At 32.6% G+C, this 17,096-nt stretch overlaps 1 protein-coding gene across 1 annotated transcript; it reads right to left on the bottom strand.

The window, feature by feature from the left end:
- Window positions 1–8,057: 8,057 nt before the first annotated feature.
- Smp_009810 (Branching Xylosyltransferase) lies at window positions 8,058–16,505 on the bottom strand (the record flags this gene model as incomplete). Its single annotated transcript, XM_018792034.1, has 3 exons — window positions 8,058–8,602; window positions 13,185–13,626; window positions 15,816–16,505. 3 exons carry the CDS (start codon window positions 16,503–16,505, stop codon window positions 8,058–8,060), a joined length of 1,677 nt encoding a protein of 558 aa, XP_018644935.1.
- Between the last annotated feature and the right edge of the window lie 591 nt (window positions 16,506–17,096).

Here is a 17,096-nt window from a genome sequence, read left to right as displayed (position 1 = left end):
ATACCAAAACATAGCTATGAGTCATTGGAATTAGCTTAATCAAAAACTTATATTGTTGAACAAGTTGCTGATTCACAGTCGTATAGGTCCTAATTTTCTTGAAAATACTTCAATTACGTCTACTGGATTTTTTCGCCTATTTCACTTATATATGTATGCAGGTGTATTTTTGGTGACAGAAAAAAGTATAAGAAACTTGTTGAAATATTAAGTTCTAAAAATTTCATATTGTAATGAATACAAAATATTGAATAAATTTATCACTATAATCGCAATTTATATTGACATTATTATTGTTATTAATAATGATGACTGAATCAATTTGATTTATTTATTAATAATACTGTTGGCCTCACTAACAGAATATTTATTTTCCTCTCGTCACAGCTTTCCGACTTTTAGAACTTATTCTATGTTCTTCTTGACTACACTGGGTCACCTTTAGTTGGTTGAGAGAACAACAATATCTTATCACCTGGCTAACTTAAAGTTTTACTAATAAATTACCTGGTCACTTTCGGCAAAATCAACTCGAATACCCATCGTCTCGTACAATCATCCAGCTGTCAAAGTTTGCGATTTGGAATACCACAGTTGTCGTGGTGATATTTTATGATGGTTCTCCCCATTTTTTCGACAATTTACAATTTATCTAAAATTTGTTATAACTCGGATTGTAAAATATCTGTTGATTGATGGTCACCATTCGACCTTTCATAGGCTGAAAATACTTAACAAATACTGATTAATTTATCGGCTGCTCACTGGTAAAATATACGTTTTCAGGAAACTAGAGAAATACGGTTTTTGTTACATTTATCTTGTACATTATTCACTATCGAATGCATTAAATTTGTCAAAATATGTTTGGCAAGAGTAGTTTTTTTCTAAGAATGGTTAGGGTGCCTTATCCATTGGCTCTTTCGAATTTATAAAGAACGAAATAGAATCGGATGTGATTGGTATCAGCTGTTTGTTCACGTTATACTCAAGAAAAGCAATTTGACTAAACAGATAGTAACAAAAAGAAGAACATAACAGTTGGAAAGAATGATGTATTCGATAGCACACAGACATAAACTAACTCGAGACTGCTCGGATGTTTATTTATCTAATTGAAAAACCTACCTACTGAATGCTGAAAAGTGGTAAGTTTGTTTGATTAGGCTCTTTCACTTGCATAAGTTCATTTAAACTAGCAAAGTTAACACCAATCATAAATACTAACTTCACTGTACGTCTTGAGGTACCAGTTACTGCCATAGTTAAGAAATAGTGACATTTTTAATTCACAACCATTTAAAAACTGGCTACTTCTACCCTCCCTAAATATTTCTCTATCTTACGTCTCTATACAAGCTAATTTCCAAGAAATTCTATCTTAAGAATGTATTGTATGTTCGAGATAGTCAACTTAGTATTGGAAAAATCTCAATAAATTTTCAGAAATAGATTTCAGTCTAAACTTTTGCCAACATGCTCAAACTTAGAACCTATAAAGTATTAAAAGGAATAAAAACTCACTATCTCATTGGCATTATGTGGTAATAATAAAGATTTTATTAAATGTAACACTACTTTATTTTTATCCAATTTTTTTAAAAACTGAAAACATTCATCTTACCAAAACTAATGCAGGTTATGATTTCATTTTACCTATGAATGTGTTTTACTTTTGGTTCCCATCATATTTGGATACTAATAAACATTAAAATATTCAAAATACTGAACTGTTATTGTTTTTGTTTTTTTTAAAAGAACATTTATCTACATAGTATTGTTTGTTTGAAAAGCGCGTCCTCGATTCCACTGCTAGCCACTATCCATCTTTGCTTATTTATCTACATAGTTTTTTAGTGACCAAGAGTAACCATGAGATTACGGTTGAAAATTAACACCTGAAACATTTTCTCATAATCCTCATGTTTTGTTTTGCCTAGTAAAATTGATATCAGTATTTAGTGAATAAAGAGCGATATTCAACAAGGTTAACTATATGTATATTTCACTTGACTTTTACTTGATCGTATACAATCAAGCTACTTTAATTTTATTAAATTATCTGAGGGGTCTATTAGTATGCTAAAGTTAAGATTGAATTCAGTACACTAGTTCATCTATAATGAGTCGACATGAAATGGATATTCTTTGTTATTATTCAACAGATTGTAATTATATATTAAAATTAATGTCGTTTGATTGAAACTGGAAAACATTACTCTTGAAAGTTTTCACTGATCATATTTTTCGGAAGCTATCCCAGAATATCTTTCCATGTATCTGTCTTTTTTAACCCACCATTGAAATTTATGCATCATTGAACAAAATCATGTTACCGGAAAATCAAGGTAGGCCCTCGGTGTACTACGGTGATGTAGGCTTTTGGTTGATGACTAGTCAAGTCCATAGTCCTGTGGTGTGAGAATATCAAGAGGATTTAAGGTCTACAACTACATTCAAACTAGCTGATCAATCGACAAACCTACCACACAAGGAAGACGTGAGACAAAGTCAGCAAGAAATCCCACAGGTTGTTGTTTGAAAGAGATAACTGTGACGTGATGCGAATATGAGCTAACAGTAGTTACATATGAAATGTTAACAATAAAGATTACAATCCAAGCCGGGGATGAAACAGTAAATTATAAGTGAAGTCCCACAGAATACTTCACGGTCGACATTTCGAATTGTTCACAGACTATTAACCATCTGTAGCGATTTCCGGACCTAAGAAAGGGATTCCAAGTTGCGCATTAAAGTGCCTCAAAATTGAGTAGTGACTTCATTGAGTTATGATTTTCATGTCAGTTATATATCTATAAACTTATTTGATCATTTTGATGCCCTGTCTAGATTGATAAGTAACTAGAAGTTTTTAGATAAGAAAATAGTAATCTTTGCTGTTTTGGTAGGTATTGATATTCTTACAAATCCCATCCACTTTGTCAGCTCTCCGTCAAACAAAGCTGAAGAGTCTAGTAAAAATGACCAGATAATTTGTAAACTAATACATTAGCTTCATTGTAGTTGACCCTCACATCTCCAGTCAGAAGACGAAATTGTTTCATAGAAGGAGAGGTTCGTGGGCAGTGATTGACAAGTGTGCTCTATTTGGTGATCAAGTTCTGATTTCTAATGGTCATTGGCAATCGTTCTTAGAGCTTATACACCCTTCGCATCTTGACATGAGTCTCATACAGTATATACCCCATGCCAGCGTATATTAGCTAAATATTGATAAAGATATTGAAGAAATAATAAATCGGTGTACAATTACTCACAGTCATCGAAACTACCTATTAAAGACAAGCCTCAACCATGGCTAGTGCCAACAGACCCTTGTTCACGACTCCACATGAACATCGCTGGACCATTCTAAAAGGAACAACTCTTGAAAATCGTCGATACATTATCAAAATGGTCAGAAAGCTTCTCAATCCCTAATGTTTCTATTAGTGCCGCAATAAAAAATTAGGAGAAGTGACCAACAGTTTTGGACCACTATGCATTGTAATGAAGGAACATTTCAACTTAGTCACGTGTGAAACGTTCTACAGAGAGAAAAGGTTTTAAAAACTTTACGTCCTCTCCATACCAACTTCAGTCTAATTCTTAGAAGGAGCTATTTATTTATTCATTCAAAAGATTGATTAAAAGTGAGAAGAGGAAGGAGCGGTAGAAGAACTAATCCTGCTAAGTTGCCACTTAACAGAGTTCAAAAAAGTGAACGGATTTTCCCTGGCAGAAAATATCTTTAAACGAAAAAGTTGGATTATGCTGAGTGGTCAGATACCAAGATAAAGGGGGGTGAAAATTACTAAATCGCTTTTCAGTAAAAAGCGCCCCATCGCAACTATAATTTTCCATCCAAATGAAGTAGTTTGGGTGAGAAATTTCCACGCTTGCAGATCATAATGGGCATGTTGGGCATGAGAAAGAAAAATAGGAGTAGTTTCGCGTGAAGTGGAAGTGAGTGAATTCACATGAATGAGACAGCCATCATATAAAAAGACGAGATCTCGACAAAGCTGGGGCCAATCAAAAGCTGGAAACCATGCCGGGAAATATTCTAGAAGAAGATCCGGTTGACATAATAAGAACCGAACTGGAATGTGGGCCAGGGCTAGCAAATAATTTCCCAGTGCATACGAAAAAGAATAACAACTTTTGTAGCGGACTGTCAACTAAAAACCGTTTCTTACTTATCCGACTGAAAAAGAGGAGGTGATTAGTTTGAATAAGAAAGCAACATCAGGTTTTTTCCTCTTACTCGGTGTAGCATTTCATGACATTAGTTTTATTCTCAGTGTAGCATTTAGGTCATTACGATATTGAGTTGATATTTTGCACTGTAACAATATTTCAGATCAATATACCTTGCACTAACTAAGACTGAGTTTTTTCAATATAACAAGTGTGAACTATTGTCGACTGTGACTGTCATATTACTCGGTGTAAACCTCGTTTGTGTTTGACAGAAACCCTGTGCATCTTTCCATCTGTTTAGTGTTTACCATTTAGTGATTACGTATGTATGAAATCAGTAAATAAATAATTGTATTTGATTTGACATTACCATATTTATGGAGAGTCAGTATATCTTCATTTCACCAATCTTTTCGTTTTCACTTTATATCATGGGAATTACAGTGGTTTCCTTCCTCAAGTATAACCAGTAGAACAGCTGATATGGCGATTACACATCGCAAATTACAGAAATAATCATTTATTAGGAGCCATCATAAGCTAACAGAATGCTTCATGACTTAATAATCTGTAAACATTTTATCTTTATCGAGATCTAAACATGTTGTCTCGATTTCATTCATGATTTAAAATGCACACTTCTGATAAATTACCAAACTAGCATGTAGTCTTTTCAATAAATTAAAACATTTCTTCAGCTGGTATCAGTTTTTAATTGAATCTAACTTCTCTATGCAAACTTTCCCATGGAAATATATATAACAACATTCAGTGTAATAGCTTTATTCTAAAGACGGATATATTAGTAACACTTATCTTCATCAACAACAACAACAACAAAAACACAACGAAGGCATCATTCCAAATAATAATAAATTACTCGTTTGAGTTCATAGAGTAGTCAGAACAATTAATTTACAAAATTATTATATTTATTTGTCACTTGTCTTAATACTTACTTACTTACGCCTGTTACCCCCAATGGAGCATAGGCCGCCGACCAACATTATCCAACCCGCTCTGTCCTGGCACTTGTCTTGTTAAATATTATATATTTAGTAAATACAATAATGTATGATAATAATGTTTATTAAATAGGGAAATTATCAAATACAAGTTATTAATTAACAAAATAATTAATCATTGTTTACATTTAATAATTTGCAAAAAATCTTAACCACTGAGATATAGAATCTGAATATTGATGAGGTAATAAACTTTGATGGTATAGAATGATAATACATCGGCTTTCAAATTGATTGAAATAGCCTGACATACAATTTACAGTTTCAGCACATCTAAAATTTAAAATTAAACATTATTAGAAAACGTTTTATTTTATTTTCATTATTACAGTTAGATTAATAATAAAATAGAATGAAAGGTTATTAAATAACTTAGATTAAAAATTATACAATAATCAACAAGAAGAAAATTTTCTTTCCGACGGAAATCATTTACCAGAAGGGGCTTTTTTGTGAAGATTTCAGTAATTTCATAATTGAAATCATGAGTCAACTGAAGCACTCGCGCCGCGAGACTGATAGGTCCCGGGTTCGAATCTGGCGGGGCGGGATCATGGATGCGCACTGCTGAGAAGTCACACAGTAGGACGAAACGGCCATTCAGTGCTTCCAGGAAATCATTTATTCAAGCTATACATTCGTTTTAATAATAGTAATTTATTAACTTTTGCTCCAGAGTACTCGAAATAATTCAGGAATTGTTTTCTATAGGTCATTCATTAACGATCTACAGCAACAAGGTATATTTAACTTTGAAGTTAATAGGCAAAATAAAGCTTAGGATAAGTTGAAATAAAAATTAAAGATAGGAAATTCATGATTGCGTTAAAAATCAATAGTTACCTCATCTTAATTGGCCATATTTCGACAAACCATATAAATCGCAGTATAAAGAGAGCTAACACGAAACTGTTAAGACATAAATGTGTTGTTAAGTGGTGAAAAGACTTGCTTAAAGATTATTAGTCAGATTACTGATTCTCAGAGCAAAACCAGTGAGGTCGTAAAGCCTAGTTTAAAAACAATTTGAGTGATTATCGAGGTGAACTGACTAGTTAAGTTTCTCCGTTTTATCGTATTCTATAAATCTAAACAAAAGTCAGAGTGTATTTTTATAAGAAGCAAAATAAGACTGATCATATTTTTAATCGATGTATTGAATGAATAAATGTCGGATGAATCTTAAAAATCGTTGTAAATCGACAAACCAGTTAACTCTTCTCATAGGCATTTATACTTATGCCTTCTTTATAAACATCAGCTCAACAAGTTATCATTGAAATAACTCATAGTGTCATTGAATAAGAAAAAGAGAATTCTGTGAAGAAAATTTTCTTTTCCATGAAATCATCTACTTAAGTTGTACATTCGTATATATAGTTATATGGAAAATACGTGTATATAGAAGGATAGAAAGAATTGCATCATAAATTGATTCGAGACTCTTATTACCAGATGAGATTACACAATAGTCAAGGGGTAAGAGAAGAAATATAAGGCTGGAAATAATTTATGGGTCTGAATTATGAAAGATAATTGTCCTATTGACAGATATGAAGTAAACGATAAGCATAATGGTCATAATAATAATAATAACTGCATTATAATCAAGAAAACTTGTTTAAGGGTAACAATAACTGATTACTGTTTAAAATTACAAACCATTAATTTCGAAACAATCAATAATAATGAAAAAAATAAAAAGTGCCAAAATCGACAACATCCTACAAAAGGGAGTTAAGACCAAGGAAGCATGAGATGTTGAACGCATTGTTTTCATACTCAATGTTCAGGCTTGAGTTGGTGAATCGCCAATACCTCAATCATGCATAAGATTTTTTGTTGTTTATTTATTGTCGAATCAATTTATAATTCAATCTATCCTAGCCTCCTGTAGACATATATATTTTCCGTATAACTATATATACGAATGTACAGCTTGAGTAAATGATTTCGTCGAAAAGAAAATTTTCTTCTTGTTATTTATTCTCGAATCAATTTATAGAAAAGTCCCACAATAGGACGAAACAACCGTCCAGTGCTTCCAGGTTTTCCATAGTGATCTAGCTTCAATTGACTCATGATTTCAACCATAAAATCATTGCTCTATTGAGTTTTCACTGTTCATAAGGTTAATTTTTATTTATTTATTTGAACCTAAACTAATGTATAGAGTAATTTAACAAAATTAATGAATAATTCTGATCTTTAGGAGTGTATTAATGTAAACAAGGAGATTACTAATATATAGAAGTAAATATGGAGTTGTAATAATAAATGGTCTTTCCAAAACGTTAAACATATATTATTTTCAGAAGGGGTTTTGTGGATATCACAGTAGTTTTGATAGTTCAGATCATGAATCAATTGAAGCTAAACCACCATGGATAACCTGTAAGCACTGGACGGCCGTTTCGTCCTATTATGTGACTCTTCAGCGGTGTGCATCCATGATCCCGCCTCACGAGATTCGAACCCAAGACCTATCAGTTTTTGCGCGCGAGCGCTTAACCACTAGAACACTGAACCGGCATTCAAAGGTGTTATTTTTTCCAATTTCTCTTTTCAATTCATTTAGTTAAAATTATGCATTAGTCGATATACTTTTAAAGTAAATGAGGCTTAGGAATTGTAATGATTAACGATCAATAACTTATATTTATTTTATATATACTTGGAATCATGAGTCAATTGAAGTTAGACCACCGTAGAAAACCTGGAAGCACTGGACAGCCGTTTCGTCCTATTGTGGGAATCCTCAGCAGTACGCCCCTTATATTTATTTCAAAAGAATAATGTTAAAATATAAAATAATTTAATTGAAACCTACTGTAAAATGCAATCGTATATATTATGTTTTGTAAATAGTTCATAACAACCATCTGTTTCATTATACATGGATACAAATGTTGTATCAACACTTTTTTCAATAGTGAATTTTTTTAATAAAATTGATGAATTAGTATCTAACAGTTTATTGACATGTTGTATGCTTGCTTCAACACAAATAACATTATTACCACTATTACAATGAACTCCTTCCAGTATACCACCTTTATTATGGATCACACAATAACGTTTATCATAACAAGATAATGGGAGATTTGTAGTTTGCATTTTTTTCAAGTCAATTAGTTCTATAGATATATCATGATATTGCCATATAATATAATCATCTATACGTGGTGTAAATAATGCATTATATTCCAACCAAAATGTGTTAAGTTTTGCATCTTCATGAATATACTGTAAATCTTCAAATACTGGTAGTTTCCAACGTTTACCAACTAATAATCCGGATTCGTAACATAATTTATTAGCTTCACAGAACGTGTACTTATGTGGCATAAAATAATAATTTCGTTTGCTTGCTAATTTAGAATCACTTAAACAACAATGAATAATTATGTGTGAAATAAATAGACATCTAAAGGTTATATGCATTTCAGGTATTTCAAGAAATCTTATTTGAATAAATCGTTAATGAGACAGATTGGACATGACAGCTTTTGATTAATTTTGCTGATATATATATAAACATGGAAACTAGACTTGAGGATAATCAACATCCCGTCACTTTTAAGTCATCTGATTGGCTGATAAATTTAAATCTCTTTACAGAATTTGTGAAGGGGTAGATTAAAAGATAAAACAATACTTTATTCACTTAATCATTATCGATTAGTAATAACTGAGATCCGTTTTATTCATTAGTCGTGATTAAATTCATTTATTTGGAATTTTGATAGAGTTTTGTTCTCTGAGCTGGATGGTGTTATATCCTAGTGAAGAAGTAAGTACGGATAACTTCCGGAATCTATAAATGGACTATTATTCTATATATATATTCCTATTGTATGACTATTCAGTAACTAGATTATGTATATCTATATTTATCTTATTATAGGCTTCATTTTGACCTACTGATTATTATTATACGATTTACTGTTCCTAAATTATACTCAATTTATTGATTACTGTCTCCTACGTTCACAGCCACATTTGGCCTGATCTTGTACAAAGATTATTTTTTATTTAATGGTGTGATGTGGTCTGTCTATCTGGTATATAAACAGAGTATGCTTTAAATAAACGATTCGTATAGCAGAAGCTGCAATTGGTGTTCTGGACTCAAGTGGAAGGGCTAGGCGGACAAAGGACCAATAAGGATGCCAGATTACTCATACTGATCGAACGTCATTGATTGTCACAGCGTTACGGTCGGAAAAGTCGTAATTCCATTGGTGGATAATTCACGTGATAACATAATAATATATAAAACTATTTGGTCGATTCATTTCTCGATGTCAGTACCTAGTTGATTTTGAGTGAAACTAACTGAGGTAATTTCATTTTGATACTCAAACAACTATTATTTAATACTAAGCGCTGTGTTGAGTAAAGTAAAGCACACTTTTCAAACACAAATGTAATCAGATTATAATGTTACTGTCACACTATGAAAATACAGAACAATCGAAAATAAAGTTGAATACTTTTAGGAAAGAATTATTTCTAACAAATCATTCGCTGACAATTTAAAGTAGTAGATGATTAATGGTGTAAATAGGAAGTTCATTTCATCAGTGAACAATTGATGAACGGAAAAATATACTGGAATAATTATTGAAGCTTTAAAAAACGTGTGTTTATAGATACATTGATATCTCTGGAGTCTATCTTATTTGAATCTCATTAGATCAATAACATTCTAAGTATACCATCGATACAATTAACTAGTTTAGTTTTTAAATTACATGTTTAATGTTTTCATGTGCATCACTGTCTGATCGACTTCTGTTATGGTGATAGTGTTTGTTAGGACACTGTAATGTATCCAGCTCAACCTATTGCTTATTGATATATATATATATATCCAACAATTTGTGGCTTTATGACATGAACAGAATGTTTTTTAACATTCGCACACTAATCAGTGTACGAATGTTAAAATTACAATTCATTACAATACAATTAACCTGGAAGGAAAAGCTCGTTCAAAATTTTTTTATCCAAGTATAAATAACTTTACGATAAAGAAATGCAGCCGAGTACAAATCGTATTCAATAGAACGAAGACACTTATCACCAGACCTTAAAGTATATAATAAATGTTAGAGGGATGAATACCACACGATTTTATCAAAAAGTCCTCATCAATCTTACAATCAGGCCCGACATCGATCTTAAAAAGTCCATGAACAGATTTTTTTCATCTTATGAAATCATCATTGGTTATAAAAATTGGAATGTACTTTGATGAATCCGAACTGAATGGCGACCACAATCTATGCTGTGAGATTCAGATAAAGTAAATCGACTATTCATTATTGACTATTACAAAACATCTTCGGATATAGTGGAATATTTGGAGAACTGTGTACATGAAATGTTAATTATTGATATCAGAGAATATTAAGAAGCTTGCATTCAAGTCACTTGGTAATTTACAAAGATAGTGAGATAGATTCAATCTTTAAGTCAGTAAGATGAAGAACGACGAGGTCAAGATGGACAACACAGAATAAGATGTCATGAGATGACATTAAACTGAAAGAAAGGGAAGAGAATGTTGAGTGATTTACAAATTTATGTTATTCCAATATCATGGCGATTTGCATAATCTTTTAAAAAGATGCTATATCCTTTTGATCTACTATCACTATTTTATCTGGCCTCACGGATGTACGCGAACTCAGGCATACATAACAAATATTAGTTTACACAGTAGCTTAATTTTTTATAATTCAATATTTTCTGTGTATCATAGTCATTCTGTGCAGTTTAACATTGTTTTTACAAGAATGGACATTTTTTTATACATCTTTGTTTCCAAGGGGGGATTTATTATGTCACCTCACAATTAATTTTGTTTATGTTTAATTTTATTAGCTCCTTCAATTAACTTATTTAACAGACGGTGTCATTAGAGCAGTAACAATTTGTATATCTCTGTATTATTATTATTATTATTATTATTATTATTATTATTAGTTTTATGTCTGTATGCTTAATCACGTGTTACACAATACACACCAATTCCTATTACTAGCTGAAATATTAGTTACCTAAATCCCTGGATTATTCATTTTCTTTCCTATACACATGAGCTTGAATCTTATCAACTCACTCGACTCTGAATTCGCTTTTGTATTCTGTCGCTCTCATTCACATTTCTGCTTGAATTCGCTTCGTTAGCTTGTGGCTTATTCATTCGCACTGTACAATAATAAACTGTGGTCAACGCTTTAACTTGTCTTCTGAAATTTATCTATTATTGGGAGTTATCTGATAAAGCTTATCAGGACGACTGATACACGAAAACTCAGTAATTATCTCGAAGATGATCTCTTACAAGATCTAAGCGAGTGTGAAAACTACAGAGGCGTCACATTACTGTCAGTACTAGGTAAAGTTTACAACAGAGTGTTGTTGAACGGAAGGGAAGTTTTTGTAGAGGCCTAAATCCCAGACCGACTGACTGGGTTTCGTGAGGATCAATCGTATACCGACCAAATTGCAACACTATGAATCATTGACGAATAATCTATTAAAAGGAACTCATCACTATATATCAACTTCCTTGATTATGAGGAAGCGTTTGACAGTGCGGATGGAAGAACATTATGGGACGTTACTCGACACTACAGTGTACCTGCGAAGATTGTCACCATCATATAGGATTCTTAAGACAGGCTGCAATGTAAATTCGTGAGAGTAGGGTGGCTCACAGGTGCATTCCAAATGAAGAACAGTGTCGGACAAAGGCTGGTTACTTTTACCATTTCACCTTTTTCTGGTGGTTGACTAGATTTAGAATAATTACTCAGATCGGGAGAGACACAGAATACAATAGAGAGCTTGAATGCAACTACATAGTTTGAAATTAGTAAATAACCTAATCATTCTGCACCTTGCACAGCAACAAATGGAGGTGAAAAAAGACATTGTAGCACCAGCTTATGAAGAAATTCACCTCAGTAGGCACAATACGAACAAAAGATCCTGAAATACAACACAGTGAGCACAAATATATCACATCTGACAGAGAAGCTCTGGAAGAGATTGAAACTTTTAAGCACCTCCACAGTATCATTCATAAACAAGGGAGATCTGGTGCGGATGTGAAGGCATGGATTGACAAATCAAGATCGGAAGTCCCACAATGGAAGAATATCTCGAACTCATAACAACAGTCAGACAACACAAAAGTCAGAGTTTTCAATACAAATGTGAAGACAGTTCTACTATACGGAACTGACACTTTGAGAACTACCACAACCGTGATCCAAAACATACAGATATTTACAAACAGTTATCTAGGTCAGATGATCAATATCCCTTGATTGGATACCATCAGCCATAACACTGTGGCCAGCTACTGTGACAGAGAACAAATCAGCTTCCATGTGAAGGGAGAATCAGAGAAAGATACTAGAGGTGAATTGACTACACTGATAGAAATCATCAAACTGTATAAGGCAGCAAGCCATAACATCGAATCATCAAGTCTAAAGGAAAACTTGCAGACGATAGCACATATTGATCTGTGAAATGGAGGCTAACATCAGAACAATAAATAGCACATATCAGCAACTGGAAAGGAGAGCACAGACAATTGTTATTCAGAGATTTTAGGTCGACAATCTATGCTTTACGAGGCGTAACATGCATAAGATATCACCAAGTTCAACTTCGCTGAAATTCTCGGTATGATCTGATCGTAGATTCTAAAGTGAAAGCTTTGTACAGAATCAAACTAATCGATGAATTAAGTAGTTATTACCAATACAAAACCAGAGATTAGCTTACATAGTCATGATAATTCAACACTTTCCATTAATAAATCAATCAATAACTATAATTCTTAAATAAACGTTTTCTATTATATGTGATCACTGGAACAAAACAGTTTGCTGTAAAATGTTGTGCTAAATTTTCTATCTAATTCACCTGACAAATGTTCCTGTCTCATTTTTTTTAAAATCCAATATTCCAAACAGTCATATGCAAATTCATGAAATCCGTTATTGAATTTGTTTACGAAGAATTCAGTTCTTTGTGTGAAGTTATGTAAATGTTGTATTCCCAAAATACAAATACTACGAACAATGCGTCTTGATCCACAATAATTTGGCCACCAAATTTTATATCGCGCAACAAATGTTGCACGAGGATCCTTCTCATTTGATTCGTGACATGTAAGACATGTTCCTGGAGCTTGAAGTTGTGGATTGTATGCCAATGTACTGAAAAACAATTCATCCGGAATTTTCCCCAAATGTTCTTCTTCTTTAAGAATCTTTCTTATTTCTAGAGCTCGTTTATCATGGAGTATGTAATCAACCATTTCTCGCCTTAGAGCGGCATGGAAACTACCCTTCGTCCAGTTCACCTACAATGAATAGAATGGTTTGGCACACCAACATAAATTGAAAACTCGATGATTTTCTACAAAAATGACAAAATTTTTAGTAAGATTCTGTTAAATTCTTGACTTGCACAGGGTTCATCATCTATCATTTTCATCAAAAACGTGAATCATTAACGTTTAGGGAATATCGAATTGACATTATTTTTACACACTCAAGGTTTTATCTTTCGTTTTTTATATTATTCTGTCTGCATTATAAAGTAAATTTTATCATCGTTCTGATAAATAGTTTTCGAGATTTGCATCATTCACTGTTTATCAGCCATTTATATTTTGATGCTAAAATTACTCTTTCTTTGTAACTTTCTGCTATTGTCATATTTATGAGTATTTTGATTGTAATTTAACTAATTACCACACAAAACATATGTATTTGAATCATTTTATGAAAACTTTGTTTAATCTGAGTATGGTTTATGTCATATACTGGCACCAAACGCTGGATCTGTTGTATTTGTATTGTGTTTTACAGTTGATTAGTATTGGGGATGGTTGGTTGACAGTTACAAGCGGCCAAATGAAAACGTGGCATCAGAGCTTGAAGTCACTAACTTCTAGTCTAAGCCATGTTGGTAGATACAGACTACTTGGTTGGGGTCCGCGCGACTATCGTAACCAATAGTTGGAGACTGTGAGTAACATGGCTCAGAATAGATCACAATGGCATAGGTGTATACACTCTCTTTCTTCCCTTAAACTATGAGATTAAAATTGTTTAATATCTTTCTTTCTTCCTGTACTATATCCTCATATAAAATCATTGTTTTATATATAACCACCATTAAATTAACTACTTCTATGAATTTGGTGTTCAACCTGTTGTGCTGATGAGGTATGGTAACTTGGACCGATGCATATATGTGCCTGGTCCCACGTTGTAGCTGACTGACTGACTGTGTTTTACAGTAGGATCTAGCACACATTTCTCGGATTATTTGTAATTTATTAGCTGAATCGACGTGGGTATTAATCGCAGTCCTTAATATTAACAACAGGTAAACTCAAATACTTATTTAGGTCATTAAATCATCACAGGGGAATTTTTCCTAATTTGCATCTGAGGACTATGTATCGATGAACGCATCATTGATCAATATTCTGTAATTCAGTGTTAACAAGCTAAAAAACTGTTGGCCAACACTTCTTTTGCAAATGTCAATTTACAATGAAAGTTACTTCAAAAATTATGTCAGTAAGAGGGTTTCACACAAAATATTATCCATAATAATAAAAACTATCGAAATATACTTCGTGTTCACTTGGTATTGTTTACTTGAATCTTCCAATTGATGTTTAGGACTTCAATTGATCTGTCTCTTATTGACATATGTACATACTATGCGTATTGCCTCGATATTGCCTTAATCCACAAGCGTTATAAGCAAAGATGAGTAGTTGCTGGCAGTGGAATCCAGGACGCACATTTCGATCTATTTGGGACTCGTCAGCTCGATCCACCTGCATCCCATCAAATAGGACGAAAAGCGCATCCTGGATTCCACTGCTAGCCATTATCCATTTTTGTATATACTTTATGTGTTTCCACAAACAACTGATTGTTCAATCCAGCTACTCTAATAGAACAGAGTAAGCTCAAAAACAGAATTTAAGATACAAGTTTAGTCAATTCTTTTTAGATCATACAAAGCAATACATCGTGTATTTCTTATAAAAGTGAAAATTAAACATTTTCCAAAAACAACTGAGCTGGAGTGCATCTTACACCACACTTTGATACATTAAAGTTTACAGAAATCTACACAAATATAAAATTTTTACCCGGTTGATATTCAATAATGATGTAATATAAAGTAAATTAGTAGTGTAATATTATCTGAACAGTAATTTTGTAAATTGTTTTACACTCGTATGTAGCTACTAGTAGTGGTGCATTTATGGCAACCTGTGTAATACATATTCCAATAACTTTGACAAAGTTCCATCATTCATAATAGCTGAAGCCCTCTAGATACATATATTTCTCGAAGAATTTGTACAACCTGACTGGACATCATAAAAATATTTGTCTCCGCTGACTGTAATTGCCAACACAAAATTTGAATAGTATCCTAGTCACAATCTCAGCTTGGTTACATTGAATAGAAAAAATAACTGAAAATTTGTGTATTCCATGCTTAAATTAAACTTACTACAAAACTCGGTTGTTTTGAAGGGATTCTTTCTTCAGGAGCATTTTTTCTAGCACATTCAATGATATTTGACTTATTCAACGCTTTCAGTGCAACTACTAACTCCCAATTCGTTCGTAATGGTAACTCTTTCCCGTTGATGTTGAGTAAATATTGCCAATTAACAGTTGGATTATTGAATAGCATTTCAGAACAAGCAAGAAAACCTTCCACTACTGAATAGTGTCCCCAAACTACACGGATGCTCTCAGATCGATTCACTACCAGTACATTAACACCGAAACATCGAGACAGTTTCACAATTTCCTCATGAAACCACTCAGGAGATTTCCTGTCCACATGAATACAATAAAGATTGTTGGGACGATAAATTAAACGCAGTAGTCGAGCTGTCCATTCAATATCATCATAAATTAATAGGGAATATGCAATCGGATATGATTTCTCTTCTTCACTCAACCAGACAGGTTGTTCAATTAGTTGTTTAAAGTTATCACAAGATTTCGAACCATTCCATAGACGATAACGGTCGTTGCGTGTTGAATAAGTTTCGAAGTGTTTGGCAGTTGACAGGCTTGTCACTGTATCTTTTAAAAATGCTTCACATGTTTCTATGGATTCACTTATCATATTTTGATATTGATTAGTTGAATAAACTTCATATGATCCAGACTTCAATAACTTGGTCATTACTATAATTACTAATATTATTGTAGTTGTACAGATTATTTTTAAAACATTATCGTTCAACACTGACTGCAATCTTCTAGGGTTAAAATATTTTCTTGAATTTTTATAGATATATGATATCATTTTGGATAGAACTTCCAAGTGTACATATAATGAAAACATAAGTAATAATTAATGTTATTTAGTTACTGAAACAGTGGAATACAACATGTTTTTTATCCTACGTATACAGGTATCATAATTTCAGTGCTCAGTATCATAAACAACATTACTAATTCCTCTACATGAAAGACGAAATTGAGTTATTGTACAGAAGCTTTTCGATATTCTTAAGTGTCTAATATTTTACGTTTGTATTTAGTTACTCTATGTGTGAAAAGTGTACACTAATTGTCTTCTTTCCATAACTTTTATCCTTTGTTGTTATTCTATTTTATTTGTTGAACAGAAACACTGAGTTGCACAAATTATACATTGATTATATCGCTTTCAAATTTATCCTATGAAAGGCAATACTAAAGAGAACCTAAATTTACATATTAAGACATTATTTATTTATTTGAACACACAAATATTGGTACAAGGGGGCAC

Source organism: Schistosoma mansoni (assembly GCF_000237925.1).
Source record: "Schistosoma mansoni, WGS project CABG00000000 data, chromosome 1 unplaced supercontig 0010, strain Puerto Rico, whole genome shotgun sequence".
NCBI lineage: Eukaryota > Metazoa > Platyhelminthes > Trematoda > Strigeidida > Schistosomatidae > Schistosoma > Schistosoma mansoni.
This window is presented reverse-complemented; position numbering and strand designations above follow the sequence as displayed.